The sequence below is a fragment of the Dipteris shenzhenensis genome, chromosome 6, assembly GCF_047967505.1.
Source record: "Dipteris shenzhenensis isolate YYH24624 ecotype China chromosome 6, Dip_SZ_1.0, whole genome shotgun sequence".
In the NCBI taxonomy this organism is placed as follows: Eukaryota; Viridiplantae; Streptophyta; class Polypodiopsida; order Gleicheniales; family Dipteridaceae; genus Dipteris; species Dipteris shenzhenensis.
The window spans coordinates 43,881,517-43,900,974 of record NC_141601.1 but is presented as its reverse complement, the minus strand read 5'-3'; the positions used below and the strand labels follow the sequence as shown (position 1 = coordinate 43,900,974).

The window sequence follows — 19,458 nt, the reverse complement described above, 5'->3', positions numbered from 1 at the left end:
TCATTGTGATCCAGACACTATTGATGTTGTTGATGGTCTCTTGGACATGGATGTTTTTTCTTACATGATATGTGCAAAGGAGCAAACTTTGAACAATGCTAATGTATCCATACAAACCTTGATTATGCATTTATGTGTTTCGTTGTGTACTCGATGTTTCTAAAGGTTTGGATGATGGGATTTTGAATGAGATTATTTAGCAGCAAAGTTCCAATGGACAGGTACGTGTTGAGAACTCTCATATTGCTGAGGAGGATAGAGCTTGGTCATGCTGAGATACACTACTTGAACTGAGGGCATCTCTCAATATGATACATGCATCTGGTGCAGCCTCTAGTGCGAATAGCAAGGGGGTTCTTATTGATGTAGTACTTGGTTCTTTTGTGCAAAAATAGGCTACATGGAGTGGTTACAGATTTTTTTTTTGGAAGTTGGGTTTCACTATAGCATGTGAGCTTACTTGGATGTATGGCCAAGCTTGAAAGTGGCTCTGTTAAGGCCAAAATAGAAAGGGGTACGGTCTTTGCTCAAAGGAATATATGCATAGAACCCATTTGAAAACAAGGAGGTGGCTCAACATACAAGCTTCTACATTGATCCAAGTGGATAGGAAGCATTCTCAGTATTTATAGCTGCTGAGGATGCGTTGCATACTTGCAGCTGGGGGGAATATGTCATGTGAAAATTTATTTCATTTTTGGGGTGCTGTGCGAGTTTTAGTGACAGTGCTGCGGGAGGCTGTGCTGAGCTTTTTGTAAACCGACATCCTCTATGGAGTCTGAGGGAGGTAGGGTTCACGGGGGCTTTCGGACTTGTTCCACACCAATCAGGTGATTGGAGCCCAAGCTATGTCATTAACTGTGTTGAAAGGGGACGTGTTCGAAGGAGAGAGAGAGGGGGGGGGTAAGAGTGGTTGATTTTAGGACAAGGTTCATGTGTAAAATGGAGGGAAGTGTCAAGAGGTTTGGTGAGGAAGGATTTTTTAGGACAAGTGGTTGATTTTAGGACAAGGGGCATGTGTAAAATGGAGGGAAGTGCCAAGAGGTTTGGTGAGGAAGGATTTTTTGGAAGACGTCGTGTGAATTCGGGGGAGGAAAAAAGACAAGGTACAATGGGTTTGGGAGCTTGCATAATTTGTGTCTAGCTGGTTAGACTCTTCTTCTTCACCCCTAGTGGCATCCCGATTACAACACAGCACATCACTATTAATATTTTCTTTCTAGGTTGTCCGTGTCAGCCAGGCGGGTTAGATTTGTAAAGCACTTGTTGTTCGTCATCATTAGCAGCACCACCAGTTCAACCGTTCAACAACCTCTCCATCATGGGGATCCACATCGTAGAACCAACCCTAGCCATGTACGGCCAGCCTCAGTGCCCTAGATGCAACTCTTTATCTGGAACCGGTCAACCCCTAATAAGTCTGGCCGCAAAGGTCTGCCATACATACCAGTTGGACAAACAAGAGGATCTAGTGTTAGTCCTAGGATCTTGAAAGTGTGACTAGAAACACACTCTTTCAAGTCTTGCGAGTGCGGCATACCCTTTGCTCAGTCTGGCCTACATAGCCAGTCTCATCGTAAAGATCTGACCTGAGAAGAGGACTCCTAGGTAGGTATTGGATGCCATGTTCTCCAATAGTGTCCTGTTGAAGGTGAACCGATCTCGGTCTGCTACTGCCTAGGATGTATTGAAGATCATAACCTTGGTTTTCCCAACGTGGACCTTCAGAGCATGTGTTTCTTAATAAGTTTGGAGTGCCTCCAAATGTCATTGGAGGCTCTTTATAGAAGAGGAGAGTAGGACCCCCTAGAAGAGTCAGAGCTACTCCCCTTCAGTTTAATGCAATCTTTTAGGTGGTCATGAGTTCTCGTCTATGATACTAGCGATAGAGGGAGACTAGAGGAGGGGGTACGCGCGGGCACGTAGATGGTTTGCACCACATGGACAGATTGCCGTCTTTTCAGTATAGCATGGGACTTGGTTAGCGTTCGATGAGCTTTTGGTAAAGCTCAACGTAGATCTCAAAGGAGGGTTCATCAATCCCTTGGGCCATACTTGGATCCATCTCCCATATGCCTTTTTCTTGACTAGGTAGTTTCGAGTGTCCTTGCATTGATTGTGTATGGAGTCAGGGCGTGCACAAAGCACTCCCCGTTTGCACCTTATGTGACATTCAAGAGGTTGAGTTAGAAGAGCACTTCGCCTTTAGATGCCTGTGCACTATGAGAACTGAGGATGACACCACTACCTATTCAGGGACAAATTTGGAGCGCGCTCGGCTTGCATAGTCCCCTTCGATTGGAGATGTGTGGTGACTTTTGTTTATGAGGCCCAACGACGTAGAGATCGATTGCTCAAAATGCAGAGATGAGATCAAGAGGTCTTGATGGAGCCCAACCAAAGGACGATCACTGATTTCTTCCATCCTAGATGACACGAACCAGTAGTTAGGGAGGAGGTGATGGCGCTGAGACCAAGAGAGTATGACATAAGAGACCCCACCAATAGGCTGAGACACACATGAGAATTTCTTGACCTACACATAGGAGGAGAGTAGGGCAACTAGCAATAGCATCGCATCACATCACTTATTTCATCCTTGACGAGGCCAGTTTTCAATATCTTTGTTGCCCATCGACCCTAGTCCTCCATACTGTGTACAGAGGACTCAACACACGTGATTAGATTATGGACAAGCCCGTTAGTAGTGGTCTTTCATGGCCTCTTATTGACTGATAGAATTGTGCTATGTGCATCCTCTTACTTGATCCTTAGAGACCGCAATACTTGATCCTATCACTAACTTCTTCTCTCGATGATGCTAGCCTTTACTACAGCCACTCTAGGCTTAGATCATCTCTTCTATCCTCCTTGTTGGTGGATTTGGTCCCCGGTACAACATGCAGGGGCTCATGAATTTCCTCGATTTCACGGATTGCCCAATGAATATCCAGAGAGGTTTTTAGAGTGTTTGGAGTTCACAGCTCTTATTAAAGACAAGAATGCTCCATAAGTCCTTCTTCAGATTCTATCCTTTTGTTTGTTGGGAGAAGCGAGAACTTGGCTGCAGACTTTCTCTGCAAGGATGCATGATGATCAGGGTGCTCACAGAAACTCTGGTGGACTGCTGACCAATTGGTTCCCCCTTTAGGGATTCCCCATGGCCCATGGTTCTCATTAGACAATTATGCTAGGCTACGTGTATCCTCTCGTAGAGACATCGCGGTATACTTCTCTACTTGTTCTTCTTGTCATCAGCATTGGGAGTCATTTTAGTTGCTCCATCCCTTAGCTTTTATTATATTTTGGTTCTCTTTAGTCTCATAGACCCTTTGGTCTGAAAAGGACTTTAATAAACTCTCTCCTTTTTTTATGGTCTCAGCTATCAGTCTTGGGTGTGGATGCTCACCTTAGTGGCTCCACTTCTTAGTTTTCTCATTGTATCTACTTTTCTTTAGTTTCATAGACCCTTCGGTGTTTCTTTTTTATGTATAGCCATTGATTTGACACCTTATCCCCTTAATCTACTTTGAGCTCTTGCTAGTCCTTTCAACTAAAGTAGGGCTTCGAAAGGGTGGCAGAGGCACAAGAGAAGGGCAATATTCAGTTTTCAGAGATGGCAGAGCAATCATCTAGGACCAGAGCCTCCCCGCATGGCCTTGCTCCCAATCACTAGGGGTGCAAGCTTGTGGGACGATCAATGATTTGTTTTTTGCTTTTTGGAATGGGAATCGGGTCTTGTATTCCTAACTTTGCCAAAACTTTCTGGTGGAAAGATTGTGAGAAATTTCTCCATGCATGCAACGCACATCCGACAAAAACAATCTTCAATCAAGAATAGTTCACACAAGAGAGAGATAGAAGAACAATGTAGATATGAGTATATACAATCAGGCTGAAAAATTGAAGCTCCACTGGAGATACAATATCTAGAAACCACTCTCTTCTCTATCGGATGTGAATAGCCTTCCTTTGCACACCTTCTGAGATGGGAGGTGGAGGACCAATGTGCTTGGATGTATGTTGCTTGATGCTCTTGCACTCTTCAAGGATATAAGAGTACTTATAACGTTATGGAGAGTGAGTGTGCAATTTTCTTTTAAGGAAAGCCATTGTAGATTGTCTGCTTAATTGGATCACTCAAAACATGGAAGGGGGACACAAGCCGCGTGAGCAGCCGTCCCATTAGTACCGTCATTGTGGCATCTAGGCAACAAGCAGCCTCTCACCCTCTTGAGTGCATCCTGCAAAGAGGAGTCAGAGACTGTAGCAGCTGATCTCAGACATACTCCAGAGACACCTGAGCTACGGACAAGACCCTAGTCGGACCTACACGAATCTTAGATTACTCATGATTGAATCAAGGTTCACATATTAAAACAAACCCCAACCTTGGCTCAGAAAGTCGAAACGGGAGTGGTCAAATGAAAAAAGCGTTTGATTTCATTTCAGATTGACAATTGATTCACCACACATATGAGGACATGACAAGAACTGGTTCCGACACATGGAGTGTGTGATAGACACGTTCTGCTCCTCCCTATTGGAGTGTTACGTTCATGTTAAGTTCAGTCCCTTGGTCTCATAGGCCTTTTTGGCCTTTTGTAGATTGTAATAAACCTTTCTTTCTTTCTTCCTTCTTTCTTTCTCTCCATTTTCCCTTGTGCTACTCTTATCTCCACTCATCATATGTAAAAGCTTGTGGGACAACCGAAGGGGGTTTTAAATTGGGGTATTGGGACCTTCCCCCTTCTCAATCTGCTTGTCCTCACAATACTTAGCTCTTGTACCTTGTTCACGGCTGTCTACAATTGTCTTTTGGTCTCATTCTCATGGATGTGTTCAGACTCAAATTAATCTCCTTGCACCTTTGCTAATCGATTAAGAGATTTGATCTTGGAAGGAGGGTACAATTTGAAATGCTCTTTGATAATCGGAAACATGTATTGAACGGTTGTTGCCACTGTGCCATCTAGACATTCCATCCCACCTTGCAAAATGAGTTAGTTCTCTTGTTTGTGCTACTAACGTAAATCCTCTTTGATGCTGGAATTTTCAGGTTGTGAGTCCTCAAGCATTTGGCTTTCCTTTTTCTTTTCCAATTAGCTGTAAATGCATGTCCTTGCTGTTCTATTCTCCATTTGTTTATATGCTGTTCTTTGTCATGGCTTGACAAATTAGAGGATTCTAAGTCAAGATATTACTCAGGGGTTATGACTTAAACAATACACATACATATATACATCCATATCTGCATGTATCTATATAAAGGAAGGGTAAAGAACACACACACAGACACTTTTTTTTTTTTTGGTAAATCCATGATCATATTATCAGCAAAATTTACATGAGGGTCTCAAAAAAGCAGAGAGCCTCAACAGGAAATCAAAAGCAAAGAAAAACTATTTCCAGGCATGACTGAGGAAGATCTCCTTGATGGCAAGCATCATAGATAGATTGCCGTAGGGAGAGTCTGAAATATTCATAAGATTGCAAGAACAGATTCCCAAAATATCGCATGTTGTGATCCTGCCAGATGGTCCAAAAAACACACACAGACACACACACACTCACGTACGCGCGCACACACACACACACATGCCCGCATATGCATTTTGCATAGTCGCACGCATGTGCAAACACATACATGATGCACATGCACAATTGTACACGTAGGCACACATGCAGGCTCATTCATGTACGTATTGCACTTGTGTGCGCATATGATGACACTTACACTTAACACGTACACGTACACGTACACGTACACGTACACGTACACATACACATACACATACACATACACATACACATACACCTACACTGTATGTATCTCAGAATGCTCATTCGTAGATATTCATCGTTTATCTTTCTTGATGTGTGCAAATTCATACATACATACATACATGCATACATAATTATGCTGTATGCAAATGAATGAAATATTTATGATTGATGGCTTTATAAAGCAAGTCTCTTGTCTGACAAAATTCTTTGTCTATGATCCAGGATAAATTCTGACTTAAAGCTAAATTCTGAGAACAAGATTGTGGCTAAAGAAGAACCTTCTGAAGAAGCATCAGCCCAAGATATTGAGGTATTTCGAAATTTCTAAGCTGATATTTATCTTGTATTAAGGTCTTGTTATGAGACTCTTTCTTTCAAAGGTTAAGCTACTTTCTAATAGCTACTCTAGAGATTACAATATCTTTCGAAACCTAGATGGCAGCTTATGCTTGGGTATCGATGAGAACATACAAAGCTGTTTTTATTTTGAAATTTCTCATTTACTCATAATTTTGCTTAAAGTTACTCTTTCCTTTGTTTTTTTGCTAATCTGGTTGCTAGGTCTCCCTAAGGAATACCAAGCCATTCTCCCATAGATTAGTGCCTACTACGGTAGAATAGTAGAGACTTTGACAAGAGTAGCCTTTGCACTCTTTGATGCCTTTGCACTCTTTGATGATGGGGCACGAAAGGTCCACTTGGTTGTTGTGGACCTTGACTCCCTTCCTAATGAGGTGTTCTTGGGGACTCTGAGTGGAGGGTGTTGGAAAGGTCACCTCCCCATTTGTAAGCCCCCATATGAGGAGAGCATGGGGGGGGTGAACCTGGGGACTGAGAGAATGCCACATGAGCAGTAGCATGGCTGCCATGGGGGCAGAGATCAGAGAAAGAAAGAGGTACCTGGAGGGACCCTCGTGGCTACATCAAATGGCGTCATCATACAGGAGAGATGGCGAGGGTACATAGCCCTGGATCTGCCCTGGCAGAAGGCGATTCTTGAAGAGCAGCATGGCGGGATGAATCAGGAGTTTATGCGACCTGTTTGGGCAGGCTTGTGCGCAGGGTTATGGCCTGCAGCAGGTTTTGAACATGGCGGGACAGGCGTGGACCTGTACGGCTGCAGTACGGCAGCATGGCGAGGGCTGTGAGCAGGGTCTTGGCCTGCAACAGGCCCTGGAAGCAGGCTGTACATAGGCTGATCAGGAGCAGCTACCAGGTGGGGGCATTGGGCAGGCCATAGGCCTGCAATAGGCTCTGACTGTGGCAGGGCAGTACATGTGACAGTGGCTGAAGATCACATGGCAAGGCGTGTCAGCAAGGGGCAGCCAATGGGCTGCCTGCTGGTCGGGATTTACAGACCCAATGGGTCGGTGGGAGGGGCAGTGTGGTCGGCCAGATTGAGCCCCCCTACCAGGTCGGTTCATATGGGGGCATCCACCCCCTATATAAGGAGGGCCTTCTGGCCCTCATAACACATCTTCTAGAGAAGCCAATCAGCAAGGAGCAGACTTCCACCCACCTTGGAGCCTATACCCTGGAGGACCAAGAGACCTGGAGAAGCTGCAGACTAAGCTTGAAGGGCTGCCCACCTAGGCTGATCTATAGGCAGTAAAATGGAGAGGATCATTCTGGACAGAGAGTCTACATACGCTCGAGGTGGAGCACGCGGGCTTAGTGTTCTAGAGATATCCGGCAGATAGTAGAAGTACCTTGTGGTAAGACCAAAGGACCACGCTCGTGGGACTTTGGATCTATCTCTTTTGTATTGTGTCCATAGCCTTGGACGGAAATATATTGTTTTTGTGGTTTCTATATCTGGCTGGATCATTGTCTATTTACTAGCCTGCACATCTATGTGATGCACATAAGTTAAAGAAGTTTGTGATTCCACTCCCCACACACACTGTGTGAGCTCCTGGGTTATTCTATCAGTCTTTGGCTATGCGTACCCTATGCTGGTCGATTTCTAACAGAGGGGTCTTTATTAGTGAGTTTAGGTTTAATGGCCACTAGGACTATGCCTATGATGCAAACAAATGAGGCATCTGGTCCCCACTTGGCCGTCTAACCCCCATTCGGTCCCAATTCCAAGCAGACTGCCCTCTTGCAAAGGGAGATGATAGGAGTTGTGTACCTCTTTGGAGAGCCCCAAATCGTTGCTAGTCACTGGACCCCATAGTGATCCTATCACTAGGACCAACCCCTTTCTAGTTGTTGGGCAGCAAGCCTCGCCCAAGAGTTCTGGTGCTAGCTTTTGAGGCATCGGTCATGATTTTGCGGCCGACGAAAGGAGACACAATTGAGGCAGGGGAGGAGCTCCATTGCCCCTTGTTGGGCTTTGATTTTGCAACCATGGTGGGAAGCATTGGTGGCCAGTTATCTTTGACTTTCTTACGAAGGCCTAGGTGATCTAGATGCTAGAAGATTGGTTGGTTCAGCAAGGATTCAAGTTGTGAATTGAGTGTGGTCACAAGGCAAGCTTCCAAATTGCCTTCCCCAAGGACAGATCATGGCTTTGGTGTTTAGTGGCGGTTGAATGCGGATGAGAAATTGCAAATGTTATTCATTGTCCACTAAACCTGTAGACTATGAGTCCTTGCTTCGACCTCGATGCATTGGGCCCACAAGGTAGGCTTGGAACTAAGTGGTTCAAGTCCACTCGTTTAGAAATTGTTACACGAGCTTCTAGACCGTGCTAGTCCTTGCTATGCACGATGTAGTTATGGTTTTCAATCTTGTGACTGTCAAGAGATTGAAACTGCACTATTTGTTGTGTTTGGGCATGTTCCTGGGCTCATCTAGATATAAGTTCAGCAGGCTTTATTGGATATTGTAAGAGGCAGAATATCAATGCTTTGGAAATTAAGAAGTTGGGGCCGTGGGGGGTGGGTGGGTACTTGAGCTTTGATGTGGGTATAATAAAGAAACAACATCTTTGGTGTAAATGTAAGAAACAACATCTTTGGTGTAAATGTACTGAAGTGATCCTGTAGTGTCATCCAGTCTGATCATGGAGTTTTGGAGCTAATATTCTTGTGTATGGGACACTGCTTTTTGTTGTGTGTGTAGGCTCGTAGACTAAGATTGAGTCTATCTATCAGGCTTCTGTTGAGATGTTGGGTTAATATCAATTCAAAGAAGCAATTGTATAACTTGTATTACCTACGTTTTGCTTTGCTAGACATGACAGATATTAGTCAGGGTTGTTGCTTAGGGCTATGGACTGTGTGGTCTAAACACGGACTTAGGGTTCAAGTTCAGATTAACCCTGGATCTAGGTATTCGAGCATACTCTAACAGGGTAGGGGACGATAGGGCTACCATGCCCTTCGATAATGATTCCATTGGTCCTAGATTTCTATGGTGTCGATAACCTAGCTGGTGAGACAAGTATCTCTTTCTGGAATGCTCTGTTTTTGCATCTGTATAGACTGGAGTGATATGTCTGTCCCCTTGGAGTGTGGGAAATGTGTTGGGTTTAAAATTGTGCATGGACATAAATTTAGTGGCATCTATGCTCATAATATCCACATAGCTCTTTATTTGTGTATTCACATTGCCATATTCGTTTTCTTTTGTTTTTTGCTTTAACGACTGTTAAAAATTAAAGGGTTCCTCATCTACATGCAGTGTAGACTTTTTGTTTCTTTTGTTTGAAGGGGAAGGGAGGAGGGGTCTTGTTTATGTAGATTGAAGGTCATGTCCTGACCATCTGACATGAAAATTTTGGTGAATGTGTAAACTCTATTTTTCTACCTGGCTCTTTGTGAAGGAGGCGAAGAAAGCAATGCCATTTGCAGGGAAGGTTAATGTGACTCCTCTGACTGATGACAAACCTGCTGCAGTTGCTGAAGAGGCACCGACATATGCTAATAAAACGGTAAGCATTTAATGATTTGATTATTGGGTTGGCGATGTTGTGTAAACTTCATATCTTTTGAGGTTGACTTGGTTGCCAATTTACATGCATTTTGAAGAGAAGTTGGTGCACTGTTTCCGGTACAAGTGATATATTCTATATAATGGCTGTGGTGTAAGTACAAACTCTTGTATACATATAATAAAGCATTCAGTGACCTAAGATTTGCATTCGCTATCTCTTCAGGAGGCAAAGAATGCATTCAAAGAGCTTCTCGAAGCTGTCCATGTTGAATCAGATTGGACTTGGGATCAGGTCAGTGTCCTCTCAGCCGAGGCTAAATCAAATCAAGGGATGATAGAATTGCGATATAATTGAGTATTTGTTGATTTGATAGTCCAAGAAAGGATTAGCAGAACCCATCGACTTAGACAAAGAGGTTTCTTTTTGGGAGCGTAGGCCTTCTGTCATTTTCCACTAATATTTCCTGCCAGGAAATGGGATTTGTGAGGCTTTATTGTTTCTTCAACAGAAAAGTATATTGTGCAGTGGCATTGGCGGGTATGAAATTATGTGTCTATTGAATGTTATTTCAGGCAATGCGTGTTATCATCAATGACAAGCGTTATGGTGCTCTTAAAACATTGGGAGAGCGGAAGCAGGCTTTTAATGAGGTCCGAGCTCTGTATGATTTCTTTGTGTTGTCGAACTAGTACTTGGTTTCTTGTGAGCTTCTGAAGTTCTAGAATCTCTTTTTACATCCAGTTTTGTTGCAAGCTATATTGTTGTTGTTTCAAAATGTTGAGGTTTGAATTTAAAATCTTTGGGATGGGTTTTGCAGTATCTGGCTCAGAGGAAAAAGCAGGAAGCTGAGGAAAAACGTCTTAAACAGAAAAAAGCAAGAGAAGAGTTTGTAATAATGCTGCAGGTAGAAAAAAGGCTCTTGTTTTGCAAATTAAGTTTTACCTAAGGACTTTTTCTTCGTGGTTTTGGAGTTGATGGGAATCAGGATGTACTGGCAAATTTAATGGTCTCCACTATTTTGCAGGAGTCAAAAGAGCTAACATCAACAATGAGATGGAGGTTCTCTCTTCCTCTCTCTTTCTGCATTTTATTTATGAAATTATAATTTAGCACATATTTCTGTCACAATATGTCGATATTTATGTTGTGATTATACTGGATACCTGCCTTCTGTCCTATTGATCATGGTTTCTTGCGTCTGGGGGATCAAACAAGCATCTTTCACCCACTCCCTTTTTCCTGCTTCAAAAAGAGCGGTTTTCAAGCCCTTTTCTATTTCTAGGGGATTAGGCAGGTTGTTTCCTGCAACCCCCAACACCTTACTAATTTAAAACAAATGAATAAATAAGTAAATAATAAAAAATAAGTTTGTGTATTTTTTGCATTTGTGTTTCATTTGTATTTTTGTATTTGTGTCAGTTTAGCTTTTGTTTTTTTGTGTTTGCATTAATGTTTCTTTTGCTTTTAACGATTAAGCTAATTTAATTCTTGTATTTGTGTTTGTGTATCTTTTGTTACCTTGTGTTTGCTTAGTCTTTCTTTTATTTTTTGTATTTCTTTGGTTATCTTCCTTCATGTTGTCAAAGTTTTGGTTGTTGGGTTGGGATTTTAACACTTAGTAAGCACTGGGTCTACCCATGACATTCTGATATTTTTCGAAACCTAGATGGCAGCTTATGGCAGCATAGATATCTCACATGTTGATCGTGAGTTGCCTCCCTCACTTCCTCTTCCTCCTCTTCCTCCTCCTTCAGTTCCTTTAACTTCCTCAGTTCCAAGAGTTTTTGCTTCTCGAGACTATAAAAGAAGACTTCTTAAACTAGATAGACTAATGTCTCCGGGTCTTTTTCCTATAAAAGTTTTTGAAACATATAATGTCAAAGTTCTTTTAAAACTTCAATACACCTTTGAAAACTTCTGTTTTGAGGATTTGAATCTAAATAAGCTCCATTATATACAACTTAAAACTTCGTTGGATCGCTCCTTAAAACTAAAAGATTCCTTTCAAAGCAAAGAACTCTACCTAAATAAGGAACTCTTGATTTGTATTTTTACTTCTCAGGTCTGCTTGAACTCAATTTTGAAGTAGCCTGAAGTAATGGATTCTCTCCCTCATTATGTGAGAAGAATTTGGAAGCATCAAGCAGTAGCTTGGAAGTATGTAAAAACTTTAGGACAAAAGGCTTTCAACTATGGAGAGATAGGTAAAAGGCTTTCAGAGCATTCAAAATCTTCTATCCTTAGAGAACCTTGTTGTTGTAAAAGTAAGAGATTCCAAAGCTTTATTGATGTTGATTTAGGACATGTAGTCACAGCTGATACTTTAATTTTTGCTTTCTAGTAACTTAAGAGACCTTTTTATGAAAGGCACAAAATTTCGATTGTACTCTTTTTAATTAAAGAGTCTTGCCTTTTAAAAGCTATTGATAAGGGAATCTTAAAATTTTGTGTGCAAATAGAAGAAAGTTTAGGAGTTCAAAATATCTTATCAGAATGTAAAGGGAAGATTTTGTAGAAAGTTGCCTTGAAACTAGAAGAAGTTCCTTTTGTTAGTTGCTCAAAGCAAAGTTACCATCTTTCTAAAGAAGATGAAACTCTTCTTTGAAAATTCCATAGGAATTTGTCATTTCTTATATGGACAAATGTTCCAATAACTGTGTTTTTATTTGCAAAAAGTTTTACTTAGAATGTCTTTTGAGAGAAGTGAACTCGTCTGCCAAAACTCACGTCCTTGCCTTAGTTTCTCAAAAGGATTTGATCTCAAAACACCAGAGTTTTTGCAAGTCTTCTGGGTTTGTTTGCAATCCGTGCTTGGAAATTTTCACAAAACTCCAAAAAAGCCAATATTTATTGCAGCTGCTTGTGATACTACTTTGATGGATGCCTCTAAATGGCTAAGCTACTGCTTCAAAGTCATGTTGCGTAGCGTCCATGAACTTTGGAGGGACTTATTAAAGGAGGCAGATGTCCCCTCGCACTCAAGTCGTATAGTCCATACGACTGTACGGATTTTGTACTAGCTGCCCCGCACGCTTCTGTGCCATTCGTCCGTACAACAGTATAGTCAACGGGGGTTTTTTTTTTTGGGGGGGGGGGGGGGTGCCCGCATTCCGTACATCTTCTACTGGAGTGCCGTACAACTGTCCGTACCTGCACGATGTCCGTAGTGTTAGTGTACCTGCATTCCGTATAGATCGTCGTACAACAGTTGACAGCTTTCGTACAGATTCGCCGTACTGTACCGTACCAGCTTGTCCACACTTCAACGCAGCACATTTATGTACAGGTGTAAAGATGCCATCCGTATAGGTTGTACGGGCCGTACAGTTGTACTTAGCCGTACTGACAATTCCGTAGTGTCAGTCCGTATAGTTTGGAGGCGTTAGTACTTTGAGCAGTTTTCCTTTGTAGGTGCATCTTGGAAGGCACTTTTGCTAGGCATTTGTGCATTTGAGTCATTGTTTGGCTGTGGTGGTTTCGTCGCAGGTGGAAATTTTGGCGCTTTTGTAGGGGACTTGAAATTTGAGTGACATTTGCTCAATTGCACCCAAAATTTGGGGCTTTTGGTTTTGAACTGCAATTTCAGGAATTTTTGGGGCTTTCAGTTAATTTGCCCTCTTTTGGATGCAATTTCCTTGAAGAAATTGGGGCCTTTGGCATTCGGATGCAATTTGGCAGTTGAAAGACCATTTGGGAGATTTGTAAGCAGTTTTGGACTTAGTGAGTCAATTTGCAGACTTTTGCCATTTTTTGCAGATTTTTGCGCATTTGCAGAGCATTGTGGTGCATTTCAAGCCTTTGAGAGGCTGTGACTGTATTTGTCATTGTGGGCAGATTTTCTTTGGCAAACTTTGGTTGTGCATTTTACATCCCAGGAAGGGATTTTACTTGTTCAGTTTGCTGTGTTTTTTGATTCAAGGGCTTGCAACATTTTTTGGCAGAGTTTGATGTGCATCTTAGATTTGTCATGGTCATGAATTAGAGCATTTGAGCATCTGTTGCAACTAGCATTTGCACTTCTAGTGTACAAGATTTTTCCTTGGACGTGTTTTTGTAGATGCCATTGACATTGCTAATCCATAGATAGGTGGTTCGTAATAGTATGTTTTTTCTCTTCTATGGCGTATTGTCTTATTGCTGGTTGGAAATTTATGCAGCAAGGCGATTGCACTATTTGTTGAGGACCCAAGGTGTCATGCTGTTGAGAAGGAACGTGAGCGAGAGGAGCTTTTTGAAGATTACTTGGTTGATCTGGAGCGTAAAGTATGTTGTTTGACTTTTAGGTGTCTCCCTTGTTGGTGTAAAAAGGCCTGTTTTTTCTTTTGCATATAGGCCATGGTTGTAAATGGGTAGAAGTAATATGTATCATTAAAGCACCTATAAATGTATTGTTTCAGGAACGAGAGAGGGCTCGCGAGGAGAGGAAGAAAAATGTGATTGAATATAGAGCATTTTTGGAGACTTGTGACTTCATTAAGGTGGTTTTTGAGAATTCACTTTTGGGTCACTACAGGTGTATCGTGGTAACAATTCACTGTATGCTTACTCTCTTTGTGGATTGTTCCTTTTCTCCCAGGCTAATACCCAGTGGAGGAAAGTGGTTGATAGGCTTGAAGATGACGAAAGGTGCTCTCGCTTGGATAAAATTGATCGATTAGAAGTGTTCCAGGTAGTCAATCATTTAGCTCTTGAGATATTGTCTGTCTTTATTGGTGAATGCTAGCCCTTATTGAAACTCTGGTCTCTTCCTTCGATTGGAGTATGTGATGTTTTCTATTGATTTGTTCAGGAGTACATTCGTGATTTAGAGAAAGAAGAAGAAGAACAGAAGAAAATTCAAAAGGTAAAGTTGACATTTTACTGTGGGGCTCTTGTGGATGCTCAAAGTACTTCTCTCGCCTTCTCTTTCAAAAGATGCTCTGTGTGTGTGTGTGTGTTTTGGGGGGGGGGGGGGGGGAAGACTTATAGATCATTTGGTATCTATAAGGTTATTTGATCTTGTTAATCTTCAATGCAATTATAGTGCTGTGTGTGTGCGCGCGCGTGCGTGCACACGTGCTCTTGGTATCTATAAGTTTATTTGATCTTCTTAATCTTCAATGCAATCAAAGTGATGTGTGTGTGTGTGCGCATGTGTGTGATTGTTATGTATATGTACCAGTTTTAGTCCCATGGACCATTTTGGTGTTTTTTCAACATAAGACCTCTCTCTCTCTCTCTCTCTCTCCCCCCCACTACCCTCCCTCCCAGCAGCGCCCGCCCCCCCCCCCCCCCCCCCCTCCCTCTCTGCTCCTCTTGCCCCCTCCCTGCCTTTACTCTCCCATTGCAATCCTCTCCTTGCTTATTGCACTGCCTCCCTGCTGTCCTCTCCCTCTCCCATCGCAGCCCGACCTACCCTCTCCTTCCCCATCTCAGGCATTCCCCCTCAATCCCCCCTTCAGCCCTGCTCTCCCCAGCAGCCCCTCCCTCTCCCTTTGCTTCTCCCCAACAGAAGATAGTGGTTGACATCAACAGCCGAAAAACGCGCAATGGACTGTACCCCCATGCAGAAGCCTACAGTTGCGGCAGCCTCAGCGTTAGCATCATCACAAGCATCATCCTCTGCATCATGATCGGTATCAACGTTGGCGTCGGCATTGGCATCAATGTCTAGCCTCAGCATGCCCTTCCAGTCCGAGCTCCGTCTTATCCCCTTTTGTCCCCTAATAGTATTCTACATTCTTGTCGCCTCTACCCCTTAGCTAGCCACCCTATCCATTTATTGTGGCCGGCCCCACCTCAGCTATCTCTTAGATGTTTCCCGACTCCTCCCAGTCCTCTGTCATTTCCACCCCTTTGCCCTTATTGCCTATCCCCCTTACTCAGCCTCCTATGTCCTCTCTACCCACTGTTGGGTTCCCATCCTCCCACAGCCGGCCATCAGCGTCGTACTCTAACCGTATCCCCTCTCAAAGGCCTGAGAGCATATTCTCATGGAGGTTCACTGCCTTTGTGCACGAGAGGCTGAACAACATAGATATATCTACAACCTCAGTCAGGAGGTTTCATGGCTCCGTAAGGAGCTTGTTGATGTATGCCATTAGGTGGCGACAGCCCCGAGCGGTGGGCCAGTAGTGGAGTTGTAGATAGCCACCATGCGGTTGGCCCTCAAGGAGACCTCTAGATGGGTGGATGTTGAAAAATGGTAGCATGCAAAGGCTAGCATTTTGTCCACCATTCTTGAGCTGTAATATAGAGCTAGTAAGGCTCTCAACATCAGAGTTCGGGGGATCCCTCGCAAGTGACCGGCCTCATGGCTTCCACTTCGGGAGTCGAGGAGCATGGGATTGAGTGCGCATGACATCATAGGATGTGACCCCACTCAGGAGCATGCTTTTTTCGTCCGACTTAGAGACATTGAGTTCTGTCTTGCAGCAGTACACAAGCGCTCTCGAGATCCATATGCACGAGGATCTCACAGCCTTATAGATAGAGGAGAGGCATACCCTCCTATAGGAGTGGGATATCAGAGAGGAAGTGGGCAGCGGTCGGAGATAGGCGGATCTTGATAGGCCCTCGATGGGCACCTGGGATTCTTTTGCATAGGGGGGCGATGGTCTATGAAACTCAGAGGATTGAAACCCAGATCCACATGTTTGTAATTTTTTGTGGTTAGATCTAGGGAATTCTTGAAGTCATATAGAGAATGCGATATGGTTTTCGATACGGGGACTCGTAAGAGGCCAGAGTTCCCTATGCCTAGAGTTTGTGGGTTTGTGGGTAGTCACGGGAGTCAACATATTGAGACGAGACTTGATGGAGTTCATGGATCGGGAGGGGTGGTAGTGCTATATAGGTCATTTCTCACAAGGTTGATCGTTGTTGAGAGACGTGACACACGTTTGAGATTTCTTTGGATTAGGATCCGCCGACGCACCTTTCGACAGGAACTCTTCATTATTTCCTTCCCGACAACTCACATTTTGCCAGAGATCTCCCTGATGAGGTTGAGATCTCACCTTGCGTAGCCCTACATTTGGATATCATGGATTTCTCAAGCCGCGGGGAAGTCCTTGTTGGTGACTTCAACGTGAGGACGGCTATGCGACATGCACCGCTTCATGATTTTTGAGATGATTCAAATTTATTATTTGTTGATCTAGATGAGGCAAGAATCTGCAGATAGATGAGTCCCAATCACCACTTATGAGCACTCTTTCTTGGACACATTATCTTTTCATTTACAATGGTTTGGATTGATGGCCCTCCTTCGGGTGGATTCACATGCTCTCAACACGGGGGCCTCCAGCCAAGTTGACTACATCATGGAATCCCTTGCCTTCGTCTCGCACATTACTAACTTCTTAGTCTCCCTACCACACTCGGAGCTGACCACACTTATCTTTTCTTTAGTGTATCCATCCCCTATCACATCACTCACACCATGATAGCGTTTGCACACACCACATATCATGACATTTAGTTTGATCATAGCCTATTCCCGGAGGACGCAGCAACCCTAATCACAAATTTTGAGGACATTATGCTGTGGAAGTTTGAGCCGCTTTGATCACCTGTTGACTCCATGATGCTGCCTTGGACACTTTTGGCATTTGCGCACACTAGCAGCTCCACTCGTCCGCCGTCTCTCGGCTTAGTCCCCTGCAATAGCTAGTGCAATGATGAGTGTGAGACTTTATGCTGTCGACCTTCGAGACTAATCATCATCTTCTGAGTGAGATGGAGACTATATGCGAGTCTATTTGCAGAGAAAAGAAGCATTCGTTTGCTAGAATGAGGAGTTGTTACTAAGTATCCTATTTAGTAACAGCTCCAAGGGCTTCTCGCAAAGGTTTTGGAGAACAAGCCACCTCTCCTCTCATTGATACCAAACTTTGGCACTCTTATGCATGCACACTATGACACATTTACATCACATGAGCTCTTATAGATGCCTTACCCACCTCATGTGCACTGTTCGCAACCAGACATGGGCACATGAGGTATCATTTACAAGGGTCTGGACCGATTGCCCTCCTCAGGTGGATTCACCTGCTTTCCATATGTGGGGTGGGCTTTAGTTCAGTCTCCCCGTCGCCACTTAGAGCTGATCGTACTTGTACGTCCATCCCCTAACACATCACACACACCATGACACCGTCCACACACACAAGATGTCATGACATCGACTTCAAGCATAGCCTATCCCTCGAGTATTCATCAGGTCTTTCACAAATCTAGAGGACATTCTACTCTTGGAAGATCGAGCCTCAATGATCACCTGTTGACTCCATGAGGCCGCCTTGCACACTTTTGCACACACCACACACTCGACTCGTGTGTTGCCTCTTGACTCAGTCCCTTGCAATAGATAGTACGATGATGAGTGTACGGCATTATGCCGTCAACTCAGATTTGAGACTAAGCATCATCCTTTGAGTGAGATGGAGACAATCTGTGAGTATCTAGTCTTGTCTGTTGGAAGAAGCACGTATTCGTTCGCCATAACGAGGTAGGGTTACTAAGTATCCTTGCTTAGCAACAACTCAAGGACTTTTGACGGAAGTTTCTTGAACGACGAGCCGCCTCTCCTCTCGCCGACACCAAACTTTGACTTTCTTATGCACGTGCACTATACGACATTTGCCACTAGCTGCCACTTGACCTGTCATAGATACCTGTAAAAACCTTAAAACCAAATCTGTAATCAGCCTGGAAACCCTAAAAACGAATCTGTAATCAGCCTAGAAACCCTAACGCAGCACTTCTAAGATGATTCGCAGTTAAAGATCTCAATTTGCAGCAGATAGCATTAGATCGTAGCAGTTGAACAAAATTCGTAGCAGCCTGGTACAATTCACAGCAAATAAATACCTAGGAAAAGTCGAATTTCAGAGAAAACAGGGGAAAATGTGGATCTGATCACTTCTTTTGGGAGGGAACAGGATTGAATTTCTTTTGGGAATCCAACTGAACTGAAAGAGGGGGAAAAAGAGCAAGGCACACACACACTAGGGGCCAGAAATAAGGTCCCCCTGCCTGAAGATTTTTATTTCAGGATTTCAATAGTTTGTTACGAAGATGAGCTCTCCTGGAGCACACTGAAGAAGCTGCAGCGAAATCGCTGTTACAACTGAGCAGCCAGCTCCAAAATTTATCCTTTTCCCTAGTAGAAGCGAGCTGATTGCCAATCGTGGCAATTCTTGCTAAGAATAGCAATCTTGAACGTGTAACTGGGATTTTAGCCCTCTCCAAACACCTGCACATCAATAAAACACAACCGAGCACATTGCACCCATTAAAGGTTAGCCAATGCATGCATTCTAATCCTAGTCCTCCATGGGGTCCCCACCATGCAACTAAGCAAACTCAATTAGGAAGATATAAACTTTTCTAGTTGACAAAAGTCACAGTTCACTTTGACTGAAGTTAATACTCTTTGACCAGAGTCAATAACCTTTGACCAAAGTCAATATAAAATATTTTTCGCTTAATTTTCGGGGATAAATATGGTTTTGTGACATCCCCTCAGCATCTATTCAGTTGTCCCCAACTGAAAGGCTTCCTTATAATCTGTAGGATCTGTGGATATTCTGTAATCTTCATCAACCCATTGGCATCAAGTGCTAAATAATTCTTAAACTTACCAAGATAGCGATAGAAAACTTTGCCTTTTGGTCCTCTCTTTTTTGTATAATAGACAATCTATTCTGGTTGAAGGATTTCCTCCAACTCATCCACTTTTGGTGGCTCTTCCAAAATAGGTTCAGTTGGCTCAAGACCCTTACACTTCTTTAGAAGACTCACAT

General features: G+C 43.3%; 1 protein-coding gene across 5 annotated transcripts in view; it reads left to right on the top strand.

The window, feature by feature from the left end:
- Positions 1-19,458, top strand: part of LOC147901210 (pre-mRNA-processing protein 40A-like) — an 87,327-nt gene that overhangs the window by 15,761 nt on the left and 52,108 nt on the right. For all 5 annotated transcript variants that reach the window (XR_015541218.1, XR_015541219.1, XR_015541220.1 and 2 more), the window contains 10 exons: positions 6,010-6,097; positions 9,560-9,667; positions 9,893-9,961; positions 10,243-10,320; positions 10,488-10,574; positions 10,695-10,729; positions 13,828-13,933; positions 14,068-14,148; positions 14,247-14,339; positions 14,460-14,513. Coding sequence is in view for 2 of the 5 variants with exons in the window: in XM_087376313.1 (XP_087232439.1) it covers positions 6,010-6,097; positions 9,560-9,667; positions 9,893-9,961; positions 10,243-10,320; positions 10,488-10,574; positions 10,695-10,729; positions 13,828-13,933; positions 14,068-14,148; positions 14,247-14,339; positions 14,460-14,513 (799 nt within the window). In the remaining 3 variants the exon portion in view is untranslated. The remainder of the gene's footprint in view (positions 1-6,009; positions 6,098-9,559; positions 9,668-9,892; positions 9,962-10,242; positions 10,321-10,487; positions 10,575-10,694; positions 10,730-13,827; positions 13,934-14,067; positions 14,149-14,246; positions 14,340-14,459; positions 14,514-19,458) is intronic.